Source organism: Hyperolius riggenbachi, chromosome 5, assembly GCF_040937935.1.
Source record: "Hyperolius riggenbachi isolate aHypRig1 chromosome 5, aHypRig1.pri, whole genome shotgun sequence".
Classification (NCBI taxonomy): domain Eukaryota; kingdom Metazoa; phylum Chordata; class Amphibia; order Anura; family Hyperoliidae; genus Hyperolius; species Hyperolius riggenbachi.
Window position 1 is genome coordinate 203732783 of NC_090650.1, and position 24344 is coordinate 203757126.

At 43.7% G+C, this 24344-nt stretch overlaps 1 protein-coding gene across 1 annotated transcript in view; it reads left to right on the forward strand.

The window, feature by feature from the left end:
• The window catches only part of ATPSCKMT (ATP synthase c subunit lysine N-methyltransferase), a 45308-nt gene that overhangs the window by 3800 nt on the left and 17164 nt on the right, over positions 1–24344 (forward strand). Inside the window, exon 2 of the mRNA XM_068236594.1 lies at positions 3384–3675. Within this exon, the coding sequence (XP_068092695.1) occupies positions 3394–3675 (282 nt within the window). The 5' untranslated portion in view covers positions 3384–3393. The remainder of the gene's footprint in view (positions 1–3383; positions 3676–24344) is intronic.

Here is a 24344-nt window from a genome sequence, read left to right on the forward strand (position 1 = left end):
GGTGTGGGACCTTTTTTTTTTTTTAAAGGTACAGGTAAATATTTCTGGTTAATTAAGATTAATAAAGGACTTTTTTTCGTTGTTGTGTTTTTATTTCATTTAGCCCTTTGTGGAAATGGGTAAGGGGTACCCCTATACTCATTTCTCCTGGGAGAGGGGCTGGCATCTGGGGACCCCTTTTTAAAGGGGACTCCCAAATGCCACCATGAACCCTCTCCCAGGGAATCGTCGCCCCCACCTCCTCCTGGGGAACTGGAGGTGAGGAAGAGCCCCATTTATATATACATATATTGCGCAAAAGGTGGATCAGCGCATCACCAGGCTGCCTCCGAATGGCCTACAATCAGAGGTGCGCTGAGCCCCCCCAGAAACTGCAAACGCACCTTGAACCCAAACAGAAGCTCTGCATACACACTAAAAGCAAGGCTGCTAAGTGGGAGCAGCTGACCAAAAATGAATTAAATTAGTACATAGCAAAGAAATGAACAGCGCTACTTAAAAACAGATAAGTGCCTACCTGCAAGAGAGTGCAAGCCCCACTGTTATGTTTTGCATGGAGTTTAGTGCGCTGCACCTGGAGCAAACAGAAACCAACGCACAAACCCGCAACCAGGCAGAGATGTCACTGTTTAGGAAAAGACTGACAAAACCAGGAGTAAAGGAATAATAAGAATTTATTATTCAATGAAAATAAAGTAATGCTGTGCATTACCCTCATGCATGGAAACAATCAGCATTGACTTGCAGGCAATGTATTCTACACACATACATGCACTGCAACAAATAATACAGGTAGATACATTCAATAAGCATACAAAAAGGTATGAAAATCAGGGTTTATACAAGGACCTCTCTGCATAAAGCGAGTTATGCAGAGTAGGTCCAGTGTATAGAACTTGTGTGCACACAGACCCTGGATCCAGAATAGTAAGCACAATATATATATATATATATATATATATATATATATATATATATATATATATATATATATATATATATATACAGGATTAACAATCGAGGAGGAGACACACGGATAGTCAGCAAGCATAGGTCATACACAGGAGATCAAACAGTACAGTAATCGCTAGGCAAAGAATAGTCGGAGATACAAAGCACAAGGTCAAACCGGGAGATCAATAGAGCAGGGAATAAAGTAACAATATAACCAGGAACAGGGAACTCAGGGCAGGATGGCTAGAACCAGGAACAAAGAGCTAGCAACTAGTTAGTTTACAGGTGTGGCTTAAATGGCATGCTGAAAGACCATGTGACAGTCCGCCCTCTGCTGGTGGGCAGAGGAAAGTTCAGGTTGTAAATTCATGGAGGAGGCTGGTGACATCTGCTGGTGAAGCAAAGTTAGTTCATGCAGGAATTTACCAGCAGATGCAGATTGTAACACCCACTTGTGGGATAAAATACACACCTAGCGTACACATAACCTGTCTACCACTGGAGGATGTTGGTTTCCTGTAACAGCTTGCATGCAACTTGTTAAGTACTCGTCCCTCCCACTGCGGAGAAGTCATCCCCCTATGGGAGGGGACCTAACACTAACTAAATCCTAACCTATGCATATGCATGGCCTGGGTGCGCTACCAAGTAAAATCTAAAATTGAAAATTGCACAAAAGGTGGATCAGCGCATTACCAGGCCGCCTCCGAATGGCCTACAATCAGAGGTGCGCTGAGCCCCCCCAGAAACTGGCCAAAGCGTTGCAACTCCGGAGTGGTTTCCAGGGGGTCCGTATGCACTGCGTACAGACCCCCTGGAAACCCTGTCATGAAATTCATTGCTCTTTCTTTTTATATAAATTTACACTACTGTTAGGTTTGCTACATTATCTGTTATTTACCGCATTTAAATGTATACTTTTTTTCCTATGAAACTTTAAAATCGATTTTCTCAACTATAAGGTATTTTTGAATTTTTTTCCCTCTTGTACCCACTGTCCCCATCCATATACCCTGCAAATTTGGTGTTTTTAGCATGCTATTAACGTTAAGTCAGCAGCCGCTCGCCTGCCATTAAAGTCTATAGGAAAATGCGAACATTTTTTTTTAAATTGTGTTTAACGTGAATGGTGAACAGGCCAATGTTCGTAGGATACTGCTTGCCGGCGAACTGTTCGGGCCATCTCCACTTACCTTCCATGTGGTCTACTCATCAATCTCTTTTTCCTCTCCTGCCTCCTGTTCGTCCACTGTGATCAATGGAATTCTCTGTCATCTATTTTGAAAATGGCATTTACCCCATTACAGCTTCCTGGTCGCCCACTTGAGCCGTAGGGAAACATGGACTTTACCTTGCTCATCAGTTTTCCTTTCAGTTATATGTGACAGCAACTGATATATATCAGTTCTGACAAAAGGAACTGACAGCAAAGTAAATATGTAAAGGTACATCATATGTATATTTTAAATAATTATACTCGGTTCAGGTTCACTTTAAAACACACAAGTTTAAGAACACCTACTGCACCATATTGATCCTATACTTCCTGTTTCCTAACCAATATTTTCATGGTTGTAAATCCCACCTATTTAAATAAATCGTGCATGAACTAAATACAGATTGTTCAGTTCCTAAAGCACTGGGAACTGGACTGGCAATGGCAGTAGCTATGGTGTAGCACTGATGCAAAATTTGATTTCTGAATGATGAATACAAGTCACTCTTGTACTTTAGTAATGGCATGCCCAGGGCCGGTTCTAGTGTTGTGAGAATGCACACCCCACCCGATTTGGAATGGTCGCACAGAGCCCGACAATTTACTCTGTGTCATTTAATGTTCGTACATGACATGCTGCAGCTCATCACAATAGCACGCTGGCTGGCTATCAGTCTGTGACAAACAAACTGCTCACCCTCTCCTGCTTCCCCCCCCCCCCACTCACTGTCAGACTCCTCACACAGTGCAACAAGCTGCTTTTCCCCAATGATGACCTCTTCACCTCTCTCTCCTCGTGCTTCTCCTCCTACTCTGACTGCATGCTGTTTGTGTAAAGACACAGTACAAACATGCTGCCCCTGTAATCTCTGGTCTGATGCAAATGTTTCTCCTTGTTTCATGAGAGAACCGCCCTGGGCATGATCTGTATTTAGTTCACGCAGCGTAGATGTATGGTATGTGAAGAAAGGAGTCTGACTGGTGAAAAGTGAATTGTAAGCAAACTCTGTAGAGGGCAACAACTTGTAACGCTCCACCCTAAACTTGGTTATTATACATTCTATTTTGTGTTTAATATCAATCTTGATGGGCACTGTACAAAATATAAATGTATTTAATTTGTCCTGTCTTCATTTGCAAAGCAGCCATGTTTTAATTAACATTGCAAACTAGAACTATTATCAGTAACCGTTCTCCGTACTTTCGGTTGCAGATTCTCACTGATGTCTGAAACAAATGTGAAGGATGGTACGGTAGAAGAAGGCCTATTTCTGAATGTTAGCACTGGTCAAAAACCAAACAAATGGGGACTTGTTGCCACTGGTGTTATTGGGGGGACTTTGCTGGCATTGTATGCTATCGCCACTCCATTTGTTACTCCTGCCTTTAGAAAAATATGTCTGCCCTATGTTCCTGCAACAAGCATTCAGGTGAAAAATGTAGTAAAAATGCTTCAGTCTAGAAGTGGACAACTGGTTGACATTGGGAGCGGTGATGGACGAATTGTAAGTTGCAAATGTTTGTCATTTCTAATAACTTCATTTTTTGCTTGTCAGAATAACGAATCAGCATTTGATTACTACCAAATATGGTAATCTAATACTAATAATGTGTATGTTAGCTTGTAACACTAGATTGTTATGTCTCTGTTTTTCTCCTTTTCTAGGGGGGAGGGAGAGAGAGAGTTGCAGCATGAGCATACAAGGGGCTTGATTCACAAAGCGGTGCTAACTGTTAGCACGCCTGTGAAAACCCCCTTAGCACGTCTAAACGAGCTTTTCGCGCGTAAAACTTTATGCGCGCAAAACTGTACGTGCGCACTGCACAGAGCGCCTATTAAAGCCTATGGGACTTAGCGCGCACATAGGACTTTGCGCAAAACTTTGCACGTGATCTGATTGAGAAATCCGGTGCTAACCTACTTAGCACCCTGGTTAGCACGTCTAAAGACTTTAGACGTGCTAAGTAGGTTAGCACCGCTTTGTGAATCAAGCCCATAGTGATGGTGGAAAGTACTGCTCACTTAAAGTGACACTGAAGCGAAAAATAAAAAACTTTGATATAATGAATTGTATATGTAGTACAGATAATTAATAGAACATTAGTAGCAAGAAAAGTGTTTTTTTTACAGTTATATGGCTTCTATTTTTTTTTCAGATTCTTTATTTATTTGTAGAAAGCATTAAACATGGCATCCGAATACAAACTTCAATATACAAGACTTACATATTAAGTATCGGAGAGTCCATAGTGAGAAAGGTGTACATCAGGGGACGCAGCTCCAATTTCACATGTGTATTATAAATATAGCAAGAATTTGATAGTACCCTTCACTCGATTATTATTGTCGCTTCCTCCTTTTATTTTAATGCTATCTTATATTCAGGTCTAGGTACGCCAGACCCAAATGAAAAGATTGTAAACTAATGTATGAACATAACATATTAGCTCTTAAGAGCAATTAAACATCTCCCAGACATTTGAAAGCTCATATCTCTTCTTTCTGCCACATATTGTGGTCCTCTCATGTCTGGGTCAGACACGGTCTCTCGTCCAGCGACCCCCCCCCCCCCCCATATAAGCTATTAATCAAAAAGTTATTAGTTCACTATCTTGTCAACTCCCTATGCATATCACTGTATAAATTGACTAGTTTTTCCTCAGTTCAATTAGCACTACCCTCCAAAATCCCCACAAATTCGACTGATTCCCTAAACATTGACCAAAATGCCCAAGTCTTTTTAAGCACCTCCGTTCTATCCATTGTTGTAAGTGTTAGATCTTCCATTATTTGAATGTGATCTATCTCTTTTACCAACTCTGAGGATCCTGGGGGGTTAGTATCTCGCCATCTCCTGACTATTACCCTCTTGGCTGCATTCAGGATATGTCGGACCACTGATCGCTTGTATGCTCTTAGACCAATCATTACAGTGAAGGAGATAGAATTCTGGTGTGAAGGGCGTGCTGCGATTAGTGACATGTTTTAATAACCGCTCCACTTTTTTCCAAAAGTTTTTCAGGGTGGGGCATGACCAAAGAATATGCGTCAGGGTACCTTGAGCGCTCCCACATCTCCAGCATTTTTCATTTGTTTCTGGATATATTTTATGAAGTTTGTGGGGTGTATAATACCACTGTGAGAGGATTTTATAATTGGTTTCTTGAATTTTGCTGGACGTAGAGGTCTTATGAGCATACAAACACATTTTTCCCCTTTGGGCCTCAGAGAAGGTGCGTCCCAATTCTCCTTCCCACGTCTTAAAGAAGGGTGCTTCATAATCTGTCTGTGATATCGGGATAAGGTATATTTTAGATAGAGTTTTCTCGATCGGATCTGACCCATTGCATAATTCCTCAAAATTTGTTAGGCACCTCGAGTGTGTAGGCGTTATCCTTTTTTTTTACAAATAAGTTTTATTTAATCTTTTTTGTTTTAAAGCACAACAAATAACATACATTACACATTCCCCTGAAGAACCCCAACATCCCTCCCCCCCACCCCACCCGGTCTTGCTTGCATGATCAGAGATAACCAAAGTTTTTTATTGTAAAATGCACTAGTTCTGTGAATCATAGTCAATACCTTGGTTTTTGAGGTGTTCTATCCATGGAATCCAAATACTCTCAAATTTAAGAGGGCACTTCCTTTGAATGTACGTTAATTTATAAAATGGTAAGGCAGCGTTGACCATTGTGATCCATTCTTTTATTGTTGGAGGACCCTGTCTAATCCAGTAGGTAATAGTAGTTTTTCTGGCATAATAGCATAGGAGATCCCAAAGTGTCAGCAGTCTCCTATTGGGAACTATATCACCTGCGATTCCTAGTAAATGTGTTTTAGGACTAAGGGTAATCGGTCTTTCAAAGATTTTCTGAAGAAAGTTGTTTATTTGATTCCAGTATGCCTGTATGTGAGGGCACGACCATACCATATGTATAAAGTTTGCTTGACCTTGGTCGCACCTGGGGCACTTGTCTGACCTCCCTGGATACATCTGTGCCAGGCGATGAGGGGTAAAATATATTCTATAGAGAAATTTTAGTTGGACTAATCTATCTTTTATGGAGATAAGATAAGATCCCGTGTCTTCTAACATGTCCCTCCACTCAGACTCCTCCAAACCAGGTATATCGCTTTGCCATTCTTGGAGTGCTTTAGCTACTCTGGGAGTCGAGGTATCGAGTATAGTAGAATATATTGCAGACAGGGGGGAATCTAGGTGTTTTTGCAACAGAAGGGCTTCTAGTGGATCTGATTTTAGTACAATGTTCCTAGGAAACTGTGCATTCGCTGCATGTCTTACTTGGATGTATCGAAAAAACATTTTGTTTGTTAGGGAGAATTCTTGTTTTAACATATCAAAGGAGGACAACTGCCCTTCCGTAACAATATGTTTTAGCCATTTGATACCAAATCTGGACCATTGAATAGGGTCAGGTATGTATTGAAAGTGTGTCAGCTGAGGGTTGCACCACAAGGGAGTAAAGGGTGAATATACATCTGGTTGTTGGTACCTTTTACTAGCAGCATCCCAAACTTTGATGGTAAGAATCATAGGGTCTGGTAAGTCAGCAAGTGCTTTAGCCCCTCTAAATGGTAGAAGGGAAAGTCCCTCAAGTGACCCCACCGTCGCCGCCTCTAGAATAGAGGCCGTGTTCCTGTGATCTTGAGCGAACCACCATCTGATGGTTACGAGTGCTGCTGCCCAGAAGTATAATTTAAAGTTGGGAAGGGCCATACCCCCAAGGGAGGTAGGAAGCTGAAGAGAGGTGAGAGAGATACGTGGAATTCCTCCCGCCCATAGGAAATTTGTTAGTATTTTATTAATTCTTTTAAAGATTAAATTAGGGATCCACACTGGTGTTTGTCTAAAGACATATAGGAAACGTGGTAGGTATAGCATTTTAATAAGGTTAGATCTCCCCATTACCGTCAGCGGCAATTTGGCCCAAGTATGACATTTTTTGTCCAACGATTCTATAATTGGGTTAAGATTAATTCTAAGATACTCTTTTAGCGGGTATTTAATATATATCCCAAGGTATTTAAACGTGGATACCCATTGTAGGGGATTGTGTGCAGCAGTTTTTTTAGCGTCTGGGTCTATTGAAAATAGTGAGGACTTTCCCCAGTTTATCTTTAAACCGGAATATTTCCCAAATTTGTCCATGACTGTTAACAGAGTCGTCAGCGAGTTATTGGCATCCCCAAGGAAGAGAAGGAGATCGTCCGCGTACAATGCAATCTTTTCGGTCAAGTTACCGATCCGCAGGCCTTGGATTTCATCTGTTGCTCGTATCACAGATGCAAGTGGCTCGATGGCCAGCGCAAATAAAAAGGGGGATAGAGGACAGCCTTGTCTTGTGCCCCTGCTTAGATTAAATGCATTGGACACTACTCCATTAGTGAGAACTCTCGCTCTGGGAGTGGCATACAGTAATTGAACCCACCTTAGGAATTTAGGTCCCACACCAAACTTTTGGAGCAGCAACCACAGATATTGCCACTCCACAGAGTCGAAAGCCTTTTCTGAATCTAGTGAGGCTATCACCCTACATCCAGAGTTATCATGTTTTGTTGAGAGATTGACAAACAGCCTCCGAAGATTTATGTCCGTCCCTCTCCCAGGCATGAACCCTGTTTGATCTGGATGTATGATGCAGTCCAGTAATGGCTTGAGCCGATTGGCTAAAATTTTGGCAAGTATTTTTGCATCCATGTTGATTAAGGAAATAGGTCTATAAGACGAGCATAACAACGGATCCCTTCCCTCCTTGGGGATGACAACTATTAGTGCCTCTCTCATGGACTCAGGCAGAGATTGAACACCATCTGGGTCCCTAAATAAGTCATGGAGAAATGGGATAAGTGTTTCAGAGTGCTGTTTATAAAATTCAGATGGTATCCCATCCATTCCCGGGGTTTTGTTAGGTTTTAACGTCGCTATTGCGTTAGCTATTTCGTCTGAGGAGATCGGAAGATCAAGGAGTTTTTTGTGTTCTTCAGAAAGTTCTGGAAGTGAAATAGTTGAAAGGTAGTCATGTAGTTCCTGAGTTGGGGAATTATATCTGGTGGTGTATAATTTGGTATAGTATTTAGTAAACTCTTCGTTTATCTCCTCAGCGCTAGTTATAACGTTACCCGATCCTGCATTAATAGCAGGGATAGTCACTGCAGGGTTATGTTCCTTGGTAATCCATGCCAACATTTTCCCACACTTGTCCCCATATTCGAATACTCTCTGTTTTTGGCAAAGGTCAGCCTTTTTAGTTGAGTCTACATGAAGGATTTTAAGATTAGTAATGGCCAATTGCCAATCTGAGTATGTGGCTCGGTCGGGCCTTACCAAATACAGGATTTCGGTGTCCTTGACCCTGTTTTCTGCTGTTTGAAGTTCTAGAAGTCTAGCCTTCTTACAGTGTTTAATTTGCACCATATACTCCCCTCTCATATAAGCTTTAAACGTGTCCCATACTATTGGTTTATCAGCAGAGTCTTTGTTAGTGGACCAGAACTGAGCGATAGCCGATGGGATTTTCTCCTGGATTATCTGATCATGAATCCAATAACCGTATAATCTCCATGGTTTACAGGAGGAGTGTTGTCTAAGTGTTAATGTAGTTAAGAGGGGCGCATGGTCAGAAAGGGCCCATGGGAGACGCTGTATGGAGTGTATAATAGGCAATGAGGAGTTGGAAGCCAGGACCAAGTCTATTCGTGATAGAGTTTTATGTGAAGCCGAATGGCACGTGTATCCAGGAAGGTCTGGGCACCTCCACTTCCATATATCAACAAATCCCATACTGTCTACCCAATTTTTGAGTTCCTTGGGTTCTTTTAAGTTAGGTTTCTGTCTATCCTGCGGTTGCAGTACCATATTAAAATCTCCTGTTAGTATAATTTTTTCCGGAGCCCATTCTGCAATTAGAGGAGCTAAATTATCTAAGATAGTTGTTGTAGCAGGGGGCGGTATATATATACCCACGATCAGGATATCTTGCATATGTATCAGTGCATGCATAGCAACGTATCTTCCCTGTGTGTCTAATTTAAGATGCAGAAGTTGAAATGGGAGTGTTCTACGCACCAAGACACTCACTCCTCTGGAGTATGAGGAATAAGTAGCGTGGTAGCAACTACCCACCCAGGGCTTTTTTAGAGCTAGGACTCGACTACCAGTTAAGTGAGTCTCCTGTAGTATGCAGACATCAGGTTGATGCTGCTTGAGGTAATTAAAAACTAGAGATCTTTTAAATTTGTCGTTAAGCCCTCTTACATTCCACGATAGAACTTTACAATCACCTTTCATTGTCATTATGAGTGCGCATGAGAATACATAAGTGGTTATTGCAGTACATAGAAAATCCTGTGCAAGGCAAGACCTGGTTAAAGAGCCCCTTATCCCCAAAAAACAGTACATCAATCATGTTATAACACTTCCCACCCTATATCCCAACAAGGGATATTTATTCCCAAAACACCCTAACCTTAATCAGCACGTGTGATTACTAATCTGCTCTGTTCGTTGTCTGGGGGTAGCTCCCCTTGGCTGTGGGCTCCGCTGCCCAATCTTACTCCCAACCGTGGTTGGGGGAAAATTTTATATGTAACTAGTATAACATTAAACAGGTTTTAAAACTAAACAAGGTGAAACAGTTGAAGGCATCGTTCCCATAAAGAGCACCTGATGCATGTATCTCTGCATCCATGTTCATTTGTTGTACCCGTGATCAATGGGACGGTCAAGACAGCCTGACTAACTACATCAAGGAGACCGGAGATGAAAACAGTGCAACAGCCACCGTATAGGGCTGTCCCCTGATATTCTTCATGCTGTGTCACATCACATTAGTGATACGCGTATTTCTTTAAATTTAAAAGAGGAGCGTGAGCAAAAAAAGGGGGGGGGGGGGGGGGGGAAAGGGCATGCTTCCAACCAGGTTAAGCCCCACACCGGTCCACACAAAATCCACCCCCGGTGTCCCCGAAATCTGTACATAGCGTATTAGCCATCTCAGTCCCTCCCTCCGCCCTCAGGACAAGAGTTCATAACTGAAGTTTAGCCGAAAGGTGAATATGTTAGTTTAGATAGGAGAATCAGCTATTAGTTCCACCCCTCCTCCACCGTGCCCCCCCCCCCCCCCATCCCACCCCCATGAGTGTGACCGAAAGTTTACATAGCGACAGAAGAGAAAACCCAGACATTAGTTCAGTGTAAGCAGGCAGTTTGGCTCTATCCTTAGGTTATGTCTCCCTCTAGTGGGCGTTCATGCAGACAATAGTTCCTATCTTTAAGAGTGCAGCAGTAGACAGTACGAGCAGGAATTTTAGTATATTCCGTTCTCTTAAGCCAGTGGTTACCAAACTTTTTTGGGTGAAGGCACCCTTGATGGCTTTGAAATCTTTTCAAGGCACCCCTCGGCAAAAACAACTACCGAAATGCCATTATGACCCTTATCAGGCGATGACCCACTCCAAGTAGCTAGTGATGCTTATTAGGCACCGCAGTTCCTTTCATGTTCAACTTCAACCATGGTTGCGGGGACTAAAGGTTAACTAGCAGGTAATGCAGCCACATTGTATATCAATGCACGGTTGCATTATCTGATGGTATTGCATAAAGGATGGCGATGCATGCCGAGGCACCCCTGAAATGTGCCCGAGGCACACCAGGGTGCCGCGGCACCCAGTTTGAGAACCCCTGTCTTAAGCTATTTGTTCTGCTATTAGAGCAGGTATTGGTATGACAGTGAACATACAGAGAACTGCAGATATATATTAGTATAGCCCTTCCCGTTCAACACCCCATCATTAGCAGGAACATTGAAAAAAGTGCACCTATAATGTCTCCTTTCATATTAACAGCATTTATGCAATATTGTACTATGCCTCTGCGCAGTATTTCCCATCCTACCTCTATTAAGGGTGCCCGTGAGCTCGTTGAGCTGTGAGCTGATTGTCGAGGTGTTAGTATAGCACAGAGTCACGGCAGAAGACTCTTTCCCGGCGCACCACTGAAGCCATGTATTAGAGCTAAGACCCAACCGTCTCTGAGGCGCATGAACAGAGCAGCTCTACGTTCCTATACCCCAGCTCGTGTGTCCACCATTTAAACAGTTATCCATTTATGCATTCTGCTCATTGACCCTCTATCTCTTCCCTTCGTTAATCATAGATATCTTCATATATCAACATGCTAGAGTCGCAATATACTACATACAACAAAATTAACAGTGCTAAATTGGCATAAAAGATCTCCGTTTTTTGGCATCAGGTGCTTCTTCATCCCCTACATTAGTATTATATGGGTCGCCACAGACCTCATAAGGGCCATATTAGCGTCTAAGGAGGAGGTGACCATCATTCAGTGTCATGCAGGGATATTGGATACATTCAGGGCATGCAGTCATTGTGGTTGCGTAGTATCACAGTTCACGCTCTGCCGCCATTTTAGTATCCTTTCCCGCTCAGCGTATATTCCACACTCTCCATGGGAGATAGATATTCTTTGTAATAAGTAAAAGTCATTCCAATATGAAAAATAAAGATGTATCAGCTGAGGAAGAGGGAGTGATCATAGCGATAGTCCGAATTATCTATGTGAAGGATTAATCAGTTAGGCACGAGGCAGAGTGCTGTCCTTAAGACATTAGTGCCGGGTTCCACTACACCGGTATGGTGGTCCATATAAAGGAAGAGCCTATGCCGTACTTTAGCTTTCCCTCTGAACGCCATGTTCCAACCAAATAGAGGGTAGGGGAGGGGGGGGGGGGGGGAAAGACAAGAAGAATGTCAGTGGCCGAGGAGGAGAGCAGAGCGGGCAAAGCTAAACCTCCGACACAACATCAGAGTTCCATGTTAAATTCAGTACTTACGGGTTGTTGAGAACATCAGGTGCATACCCAAAATAAAGCATTACTTAGAGCGATCCGGATTTTTGTCCAGCCATTCAAATACCTCTCCAGGCTTCTCAAAAAAATGAACTTGATCGCCGTGCTGTATTCGCAACTTTGCAGGGAATACCATAGAGTATTCTATGTTACGCTCCCTGAGCTTCGTTTTAGCTTGTATAAAAGTTTTCCTCAGCTTTTGAGTGGCCGTGGAATAATCAGGGAACAGCATTAACCGGGAGTTCTCCAGAGTTAGTTCCCCTGCCTCTCGGGCTGCTGTCAAGATGGCGTCTCTGTCCTTATAATTCAGGATTTTAAAGATGAGCACTCGAGGTGGTGCCCCAGGAGGACCCTGCTTGCCTGGCATTCGGTGTGCTCTCTCCACCACAAAATGTGAAGAAAAAGTTTCCTCTGGCAGGAGTTGTCGGAGAAGGGCTTCTACGAATGCCGGGACATCTCTTCCTTCTCTACCCTCTGGGAGCCCCAGGAGACGAAGATTGTTCCTTCGGTTTCGATTCTCGGAGTCTTCTGCCCTGTCTTCAAGGGTTTTGATCCGTTTAAGCATGTCTGGGACCTGTCGCTGGTGTTCTGCCACCCGGTCTTCATTATTTGAGGTGCGCTGCTCCAGCTCGGTAAGTCGACCTCTGATGTTTGACATGTCCTGTCGTATTAGGCCCATGCTGGTCTCTACATGCTCTATTTTTAGAGTTAGTGCAGCCTGGCACGATTTTATGGCTGCCATGATGCCCTCTACATATGGCGGAGGTCCGTCTGTCCCCTCTGCCTCCTCCTCCACAAACGGTTCTTTGTCTTGTTTCTGCCGTGATTTGCTTGTGCTCGGCGTGCTTGGAGGATGTTGTTCAGGGGATTTTTTATGGTCCCCTTTCTCCTTGTTGCTTTTGTTACGTTGTGCCATGGGAAGGCCGTATGGAGAAGGGCGCGGTGGAAGCAGGTCACTCTTAGTCGGGCCAGGCGCTGGGTCCCAGGCTGCTCTGGGAGGGACTATATCTTCCGATCCCTGCACCGGAGAGTCGCTCAATTCGGCCAGTTTGTCGAGGGTAGCTGTTAGAAGCTATTTGAAGAGTTTAGTCTGGATAGCTGTCGTCTTGTACTAGTAGCAGTGAGTTAAATCAGATAAGGGCAGCGGAGCTCAGCGCCATGCGTCCTCTCAGTTTGCCATGCAGGCCACGCCCCCAGGCGTTATCCTTAGGTGCCTCAGGAGGTGTCTTATCTGAAAGTAGCCCCATCAGTCCAACCCCGGCCTACCCTTACTCACTCTAAATTCCTCAAGGGACCGCCATGTCTCATTTGCCTGGATGTCCGCCAGTTTTAATGACCTAAGTTCTTTCCAGTCTCTATGCATGTGAGCTCCGCTATCTACTGGGAGTTCCGGGTTGTCAATTAACGGTAGCAGTGGGGAGGACCAAGGAGACAATCCCAACGAGTTTCGTAGTTTAAGGAAAATTTGTATGGTTCTAGCAGACAATGGAGGCAAATTCTGGGTAGCACGGTTATCATGAGCTGTCCACAAACAGGAGGTGAGTTGGTTAGGAGAGAGATCGTTTTCTAATTTGACCCACTGTTTGAGCGAGCTATGCCTCGCCCAGTCTACTGCTCTAGTAAGCACTGCCGCATAGCAGTAGTATGCTACATTGGGCACTGCCAGGCCTCCATCCTGCTTTGGTTTGTACATGATATCCCGTTTTATTCTGGGAGGCTTTTTTTTCCAGATGTATTTATTAAAAATGGACTGGGCTTGGTGCAAGAAAGATGTCGGGATAGGCACTGGGAGGGTCTAGAAGAGGTACAGCAGCCTTGGCATCAGATTCATTTTTATCACTGCCACTCTACCCAACCATGACAATTGGGGTAGGTCCCATTTCTTCAAGTCTGATTCTAGAGTCTTTAGGAGTGGAGGGAAGTTATTTCTAAAGATATCGCCCAGAGAGTCAGATATGTTGGTTCCCACATATTTTATGTGTTGGTGTTTCCACTTAAAAGGGAAATTTTGTTCTAATTGTATTCTGATTTCTTCTTTAAGTCCTACGTTATATGCTTCGCATTTGTCTGTGTTTATTTTAAAGTATGATATCGCCCCAAATCGGTTGAATGCAGACATCAAATTGGGCAGAGACGTTATTGGGCTGGTTAAAAAGAAGAGCAGGTCAACTGCATAAGCTGCAATTTTATGTTCCGTTTTACCCACTAGAATACCTCTGATATTCTCATCTGCCCTAATCTGACAGAGAAATGGCTCTAATGCCAGGGCAAATATTAGGGGGGTCAATGGGCATCCCTGGCGGGTGCCATTTTTTATTTCTAGAGGGCCCGAAAGAATCCCGTTTACTTTGATGCGAGCTGTTGGTCTTGAGTATAACGCATCTATGCATGCCAATAGTCTGTCTCCTATGTTGATGTTTCGCAGCACCGCTCTGATCCATTGCCAATTCACCCGGTCGAAGGCCTTCTCTGCGTCTGTAGATAATAGCATACAAGGAGTTTCCCTCGACCGGGTGAATCGGAGCAGGTCAATTGCCCTCAGGGTATTATCCCTGGCCTCTCTATGCGGGATGAAGCCCACTTGGTCCCAATGGACCAAGTGGTCCATGTGTTCAGCTAAGCGGTTTGCTATGGTCTTAGCAAAGATCTTTAGATCCAGGTTTAGGAGAGAGATTGGGCGATAGCTGCCACATGTTGCTGGATCTTTGCCTGGTTTGTGAATTACAGTGACATGTGATTCTAATGTTTGTAAGGGTAAAGTCACATCTTTATCGGGGTCTGCTAGAGCGTTAAATAATCTACTTAGATAGGGGGCAAGTATCCCCCTAAATTTTTTATAGTATTCAATGGGATACCCATCCGGTCCCGGTGCCTTCCCAGATTTAATATCTACTATGACTTTGTTTATTTCCGCTTCTGTAAAAGGGGCTTCTAGGTCTGCTGTCATGTTCTCGGTCAGTTTGGGCATTTTTGCCGCTTCCAGGTAGTCTGTTATGGCTTGCACAATATTGCCCTGTCTTATTTCCCCTGTTTTGTGTTTAAGGTCATAAAGTTTAGAATAGAACTCTCTGAAAGTCTGGGCGATAGATTCAGATCTTATATGTTTTTTACCTCTGGGGTCCACCACTTGCTCTATATATGTTTTTTGTTGCTGTTGTTTTAGCGCCCTCGCCAGCAGTTTACCTGGCTTGTTGCCAAACATAAAAAATGTATGTTGGCATCTGCGAGCAGCTAATTTCGCATTGTCCTGCAGCAATGAATTGAGCTTCTTCCTAGCCTCTAGTAGGGGAAGTAGTACTTCCTGGGATGGGCTTCTTTTGTGTAGATATTCCAGCTGCTGCACCTCTTCCAGAAGTTTTGCCAGCAATTCCGTTTTTTCCCTTTTCCGTTTTGTGCTGATCTTAATTAAGGCCCCTCTAAGCACGCATTTATGTGCTTCCCATAGGGTGGAGGGCGACACGTCCTCTTTGTCATTTATGTCAAAGTACTCACTCAATAAGTTCTTCACTTTCTCACAAATCAGTTGATCCTGAATTAGTGAAACATTAAGACGCCACGTAAATTGTTTATCTTTTTTCGTCGCGCAGTTCATTGTAACCCAAACGGGGGCATGATCTGAATAGGAGATCACTCCAATATCAGATTGTATATGTTCCGAGAGGAGGTTGTGAGAAAGAAAAATACAATCTATCCGCGAGTATGTGTTGTGGACTGCGGAAAAAAAGGAGTCATCTTTGTCATTGGGATGTGTCACCCTCCAGCTATCAACCAGCTGTCTATCATGTAGCGCCTTTCTGACTGTTTAATTTAGAGTAGGAAATAGTGGATCTCCCTGTGGAGGTATCTACATTAGGACTCAGAGGCATATTGATGTCTCCTCCCAGGATAACACCTCCTTCAGCGAAATCATCAAGCTCCTGCAATACTTTAAGTATAAATTTCTCCTGATCTACATTGGGTGCATAAATGGAGCAGATGGTATATTTTAAATCTTTGATTAAGCATTTGACCATGATATATCTGCCATTTGGATCGCATAAGGTCTGTAATGCAGTGAAGGGCAAGTCCCTGCTGATAAGAATCGCCACACTCTTGGTTTTGCTATCAGGTGAATTGCTAGTGTAGCAAAGGGGGAAATGATTATCAGTGAGCTTAGGAGCCTTCCCATTTTTGAAGTGTGTCTCCTGGAGGAGAACAACCTGTGCTCTCCGAGTCCACATATCTTTTAATACTATTCTTCGTTTTTCGGGGATATTTAGGCCTTTGGAGTTGATTGAGAATACCTTCATGGAAGCCATGATAACGAGTGTATAGGGCCGGTGGGACGAGAAACCGTGGGCTTCTATTTTTTAACATTGCATCATTATTTAATTATTTTATCATACTTGAAATTACAAACCACACTCTGTATTTTAAACTATGAAACAGAGCAGAGCTAATGACCCTTTGAACTCCCCTGCAGTAAAACCTTATCTGAAGCTTGTCCTCACCGTTTCTTTGATGTATACGTGCTTCAGAAAGTAGGACTGTCTCCCACTTAAGTTGGGTCAGAGAGTTCAGAGCAGCTCTCTTGCATAGATAACTAAAGTTTCTTAACTCTCCATGTACTGGAAACAATATGAGACTCTGTTCTTTGCTACTAATGATTAATTTCTGTACTACACATACAATTCATTATATCATAAGTTTATTTTCACTTCAGATTCCCTTTAATTTATGTGCAATTTGTGCTTAGCATCAACGTAGTTTTTCACACTTTCCTCCCTAAGCTCTTTCTCAGTGTATGTTTCCTAATCTTGTTTTCTCATGCTGCTTGGATGAATGAGGACTGGGAGGTGGACTGCGTTACTTAATCCATGCATGTGTCTACTGTGGCTGTATGGGCCTGAAGGTGCATGACTCAGTAAGGAAATTCTGGCACAGTACTTCTTGCGTGAAATGTTGCAATGCTGGCTGCACTACTTTCTTTTGATGTGCTGTATTGGGCTAGTGTTCACCTTGCCCTCTAACAGTTCCACAAGCTGTACCTGTGTCCTATGATTTGCTTCAACCATTCTTGACTTTAAAAAACAACAATGCAATGAAGAGAGAGGCAAAGGGGTAATTATTTAATAATGCCTTGGGGGTTTTCTGTGAGAGGAGAAATAGGTGTGAAGAAAACGTGTATTTATGTACTTTTTGCAATAACAATAGTTAAATGAATGGAACCACTGTCCACTATATCCCTAAGGCCAGTTCACAGTGCGGCGTTGTGTGATGAGACTTTGAGCGGTGAGCATGAGGAGAGCCTCATACACATGCCTGCTCCCCCCCCCCCTCCATTTTTCTCCATGTTTCAACTTTGAAAAGGGCTAAGGTATTGTAACGATTGGTGTCAGCACGCAGAGAGAATCTGATTATTGGTGATCTGCAGTATCACCAAGAATACAGATATATACCTGATTATTGATGATCTGCAGAATCACCGATAATCAGATATATTGCTAACCTCTGGACACCTATAGGTATGTGAGTGTTTGGTGTAACAGTAATACTTTGAGCAACGCGCCTGCAGAGCAGGCGATATCAAACAGTAAAGAGACACTGCTCTGGGAGCACAGGAACCTTCCAGCAGCCTGAGGCTCTCCAAGGGGAGGAGTCAGGCTGGAGACAGGAAGGGCCAGAGAGTGAGTGACACCTGAAGGTGGATGTCACTAACTGATCTGGAGACTAACTCTTAAGGGGAGAGATAGCTCTCGAAGGCGGGCACGCCTGGTCGGTAACACACTGACAGATAAAGTACAAAGACAGAAGGCTGATTCGGTATCCAAGGCAAGCAGGGTCTGGCAACGGAATATCAGATATGTGAGGTACCGAATCGGAAGACAGAGGAGTAGTCGGAAAAGCTATAAGTCATAACATATATCAAACAATGCCTATTCTGGGTGCGAGGTCCTTGGTCTCAGCACCCCAGAACTAGTCTGAAGTATACACAGATGATAATACAATTCCCTAGACTGAGTGCGAGGTCCGTGGTCTCAGCACCCTGGAACTAGTCTGAAAGATAACACAGATGGTAGTACAGTTCCCTAAGCTGGGTGTGAGGTCCTTGGTCTCTACACCCTGGAACTAGCTTGAAGTATAACACAGATGATAACACAGTTCCCTAAGCTGGGTGTGAGGTCCTTGGTCTCTACACTCTGGAACTAGCTTGAAGCATAACACAGATGATAACACAGTTCCCTAAGCTGGGTGTGAGGTCCTTGGTCTCTACACCCTGGAACTATCTTAAGCATAAACAGAATACAATTTAAATAATCTGGCTAAGTGTGAATTCCCAGGTCCACCTGGTTCAAACACGCTGAAGGATCTGACTAGGTCTGAGTGCTTCCACGTAGTGACCGCAACGGCAGACAACTTGCAAGTGACCAGCAGGAACTATATATGGAGTAGTGCTCTCCAGCACCACCCCTAATTGCTCAACTAATAGTATCCTGCTCTGGAGTCAGCTGATCGGCGTGGTCAGCTGACTCTTCCTGCTTAGTATAAGAGTTCTGCCTCTCAGCGCGCGTGCGCGTGTGTATTCCTAAGCCTATATGCACTAACAGACTCAGCCACACCAGACACACGCTGCCGCGTGCAAACCGCCGCGCTGGACGCGGAACCAGCCACCTTACTGTTGTTGCATGCGGCGGCTTTTCCGCGCTCTGCCCTGCTACCAGACACACGCTTCCTCGTGCAAACCGCCGCACTGGACGCGGAATCAGCCGCCTGCTCAGTAGCACATGCGGTGGCTTTTCCGCGATCTCTCACAGGTATCCTTTAAATGCTTTCCCTGCTCAATATAAACTGAGCTAGGAAAAATACTATCCTTCAGCAATGGCTACTGTCTTAATCTATTCCTAACCATTTCTCTACACCTATGTCAAGCCATCTCAGATAACAATGTTACAGTGACCTAGAAAGGGAAAAGGAATTTAATAATTTGCTGATGTGGTTGCCTGTATGTGATATGGAACTGGCAGAAACTGAAAGCAGAATGGTGCTCAACACATGTTCTCAATGACGCCAGGTACACATTTAAAAGCCACTTCTGCTGAAATTCCACCTTAGTTCAGATACACAGTTTCCTCCATGAAAAGGATTCTGAGGAATTGCACCACTTATCATTGCTGGTGAAATTTTCTCCACCTCCCTGTGCTTTATAATACCTATAGGAGGCTTTGGAAGGGCTTGCGATTCTCTCAGGGCTGGTTTACACTGCACTGCACTTGATACTTTCGATTTTAAAAGCTCCTCAGATATTTTCACTTATTGCCTGTGTATTGCCACTTGATAGGCAGGAAGTGGTCCTCTGAATCTGCCCTTTCCTTCCCATCACATTTAAATGTAAATATTTTTGTCTCAGAGAAGCATAGAGGCAGAATTTTAAAGTGAACATTAACCGTGGCAAAAAGAAAAAAAAATGCCTGGGGCTTCTACCGGCCGGCCCCCTGAAGACATCCTGTGCATGCACCAGTACTCAATGATTCTCCAGTCCCCCACTGCAGCTGAGTTTTGTTTCTGGATACTGGGCCGTGCAGTGGAAAACCAAACTCGACCACGGCAGGGGGCCGGCCGGTAAGAAGCCCCAGGCATGTGAAACTTTTTTTTTTTTTTTTAGCCACGGTTAAGGTTCACTTTAATTGTTTAAAGCCAGCAAAGAGCGGCAGATGCAGGTAATGGAAAAAACAAAAACAAAAAAACAGCACCTGTGAAAACTGGCTAACACATTTTGCAGCTATGTAGCTAGCAAGCCTAGATGGCATTATATGCAAATATGGTACTTACGTATTATCCCGTCTGGAAAGTTTGGCAGCTTTTTGTTAAAGTTCTGTTTGATCCCCTAGCCAAATGTAATCATTTTTGGAAAGCTGACAGTCCCGGCTTTCCTTTGCATTGGGTCCTGAGTCAATGCGATGCCCCATTCCTAAGTTAGAGGGGGTTTGGGGGACGGGTGTCCCATGCACTTTGCTGCAGAGAGCACAGTGGAATTTAGTCTCCTGTTCATGCCAGTAAGACAGAGAGGAGACGAGGGTGCATAGCTGCGCTGCTCCTTTATCTGTAATGAGAGACCCAGAGCACTTGACATGTCTTGAAGACACAGATTTATGCTGTGAAGGAAGAAGAAGACCTACTGGTGTGCTGCTTATCATCATGTCGGGTTCGCCCTGTATTTCTGTAATTGCACTTTCTGCAGCCAAGTTCAGGGAACTCCCATCCTTTAAAACACCATAACTTGGGAACTGAGCATCATACCGACTCGGGACCCGGTGCAGTAGAAAGCCGGGACTTTCAGCTTTCCAAAAATGGTCAGATCTTCCTGGGGGAGGGGGTGTTAAACAGAACTTAAAGAAAAAGCTGCCAAACTTTCCAGACAGGATAATACGTAAGTACCAAACATATATATTAGAGCATAACTGAAGTGGTTAGTTTTAATTAATCTCCCTGTCTACTTCTGAGCAGAAAGTGACTTTTAGAACAGTGGCTGAGGGGCTGTTTCCACTAGAGCGAATCTGCATGCGTTTCCTTGCATGCAGATTCGCATAGACAATACAAGTGGATGGGACTGTTTCCACTTGCCAGGATTTCTGAGCGTTTTTCTGTGCAGAAAAAATCTGCACAGCAGAGCCATCAGAATTCGCATACCGCATACCGATATGCGATTCGCATACAATGTATTTAATAGGAAATTCGCATGCGGTTTTGGTATACGAATTCGCATACGATTTTGCATAGAAACAATGGAAAAGCACACAGGCACTGCCATGGTTAAATTCGCATACATAGTCATCCATGCGAAATCGTATGCAAAAAATTTTCCGCGGCAATTCCCACCGCATAAGTAGAAACGGGCCCTTAGGGTTTGTCCTGATTGAAATGCCATCCTCTGTCCCACTCCACCCACAGTGTAATACAGCATATCCAGGAAAATGAGGACATGTTACTTTTTCCAGTTTTTTTCCACTTTGAGACATGACAAAGAGAGAAAGTTAAAAAAGTAAAGATAAAGTTTTGTTAAAGAGAAACTGCAGTGAAAATGTCATGAAAAAAAGTGCGTTTTTGCAATAATGATTTTAGTAAGTGATTTTTCACATGGCGACATTTTTTACTGCTGGTAGGTGATCTCTGTGGAGGGAGATGCTCCTTTTTTGGCAGCTGGAAACAGCTGTTATTTCCCGCAATGCAACAAGGCTCCCACAGTGTAATGTCAGTACCTCGGTGCTGACATCACATGTGGGAGGGGTTTCACCACAATATCGGCCTCACAGAGCCTCCGGATGATCATGTATCAATAGGAGGAGGAGGAGAGCTGACATGCATGCACTGTATTAAAACAATACAGAGTAGTAAAGGGGTGGTTTATAACCAGGGGTGCCTCTGGCCCTATTGTCACTCCAGGCAAGAAAACCTGTTGCGCCCCCCCCCCCCCCCCCCCCCCGAAAAAAAAGTGGCATGTGGTAATGCAGAATCTGGGGCTATGTGAAGTTGGCCCCCCTACAATCAGCACAAATAAAAGTTCTAGCATGTTTGGTTAGTGCTACGTTTGTGCCCGTTTGTGCCGCAAAAATAAACATTTGTGCTGCTTTTGTTTTAAAGATAATAGCAATTATCTTTTTCCAAACGATGACATCACCCAGCCCCCCTACAAAGGCACACGGACACAAAAGTGGGGTCGTTGGTTAGTGCTGGGTTTGTGCTCATTTGTGCTGCAAAAATCACCGTTCTATCTGTTATCGTTTTTGAGATATTAAAGGTTTTTTATAAAGGTCAAAAGTTCACCCAGCCCCCCTACAACAGCGTACAGACACGAAAGTGATGTCGTTGGTTAGTGCTGGGTTTGTGCTCATTTGTGCTGCAAAAATCACTGTTCTATCTGTTATCGTTATTGAGATATTAGGGCCCTTTTCCACTAGCAGTCGCTAGCGTTCACGCTGAACGCTAGCGATTGCTGAATCGCAAAGCCGGCGATTTCCCGACGTTTGCGGCCGCGATTTTGCTATGCTATGCACTGCATAGCAAAATTGCGGCAAATATCACTCCGCCGCGCGTTCGCGTTCCTGTAAAAAACGAATCGCAGTAGTGGAAATGACCTACCACGATTCCTATGTTAAAAAGCAAACCGTAGCGATTGTAAAATCGCTAGCGGTTTGCGACTTTACGATTCAGCCAACGCAACCGCGCTGGTGGAAAAGGGCCCTTAAAGGTTTTTTTATAAAGGTCAAAAGTTCATCTAGCTTTATTCACTTCACTATTGAGATGTTTCTGGTTTATTTAATGTACAGATAGTCCCCGGTTAACGAACAAGATAGGGACTGTAGGTTCATTCTTCTACGTCCCCACCTCTGTTTGGCATACAATAAAAAATTGCGGCGGCTAAATAATGGCGCCATTTTACCGTGCGATATTTAGCGTACGATATTATAAAACGTTATTTATCTTTTAGCTCTTAAACGTTATTTTATAAAACACTATTTAACCTTTTAGTTGTTATACTTTATTTTTCCAATACTACATACATGCATACATACTGTACATACATACAAGCATACGTACATACATACATGCATGCATATATACATATACATACATACAAGCATACGTACATACATACATGCATGCATGCATACATACATACATACATGCATACATACATACATACATACATACATACATACATGCATACATACATGAATGCATACATACATGAATACATACATGTATGCATGTATATATGTATGTATGTATGCATGTATGTATGTATATATGTATCTATGTATGTATGCATGTATTCATGTATGTATGCTTGTATTCATGTATGCCTGTATGTATATGTATGCATGTATGTAGTAATGGAAAAATAACACCTAAAACGTTAATTAACGTTTTCTAAAATAACGTTTAAGAGCTAAAACGATAAATTATGGAAATAAATCCATTCAAAACGATAATTAACTGTTTTATGGGCATCTTAAAATGATAATTAACGTTTTGGAATTCGGCGCCATTTTTTTACAGTTCTTATCGTTAAAATGCTAAATATCGTTTTATAATGGAATTCCAGTGGCACCATTTTTATATAAACTGAGCTTGGCGCCATTTTTCACTGCTCCCTCTGTTTGTACCTCCTCTGTGTGCCTCTGCTTGTACCCCCCCCCCCCCCCTCCTGTGCTCTGTAACCCCCCTCTGTCTCTGTTTGTACCCCTGAGCCTCTGTACCTACTGTGTGCCTTTGGTTTTACACCCTGTGCCTCTGTCTGTACTCCAAATGCCTCTGCTTGTATACCCTCTGTGCCTCAGTTTGTACCCATGTGCTTCTGTTTGTACCCCTCCCTGTGCCTCTATTTGTACCCCCTGTGCTTCCGTTTGTAAACCCCTGTGCCTCTTTTTGTAATCCTCACCAAAGTTTGTACCCCCTGTACCTCAGTGTGTACCCCTTGTGCCTCTGTACCTCAGTGTGTACCCCTTGTGCCTCTGTACCTCAGTGTGTACCCGCTATGCCTCTTTTTGTACCCCGTGTCTCTGTTTGTACCTCCTGCACCCCCCCTGTGCCTCTGTACTTCTGTTTGTACCCACTATGCAGTGGCGTACCTAGGGCATTTGGCACCCGGTACTGGGTATTAAAAGACCCCCCCCCCCCCTGAAAAAAATGGGCGTGGCCACAACCTGCGGCGTGCTTAGCGAGCCGCGGCGAAAAACGGGTGTGGTCATGACCAGATGAGGGCGGAGCTAACTAATTTCAAGTATTAGCTAGTATAGTTGCCCCAGTATAGCTAGTACAGTTGCCCCCAGTGAAACTAGTTACCCGCAATGAAGTTAGTATAGTTGCCCCCAGTATAGCTAGTATAGTTGCCCCCAGTATAGCTAGTATAGTTGCCCCCAGTATAGCTAGTATAGTTGCCCCCAGTATAGCTAGCTAGTTTAATTGCCCCCAGTATAGTTGCCCCCAGTATACCTGGTATAGTTGCCCCCAGTATAGCTAGTATAATTGCCCCCAGAATAGCTAGTATAGTTGCCCCCAGAATAGCTAGTATAGTTGCCCCCAGAATAGCTAGTATAGTTGCCCCCAGAATAGCTAGTATAGTTGCCCCCAGAATAGCTAGTTTAGTTGCCCCCAGTATAGCTAGTTTAGTTGCTCCCAGTATAGCTAGTTTAGTTGCCCCCAGTATCGCTAGTTTAGTTGCCCCCAGTATCGCTAGTTTAGTTGCCCCCAGTATAGAAGGTATAGTTGCCCCCAGAATAGCTAGTATAGTTGCCCCCAC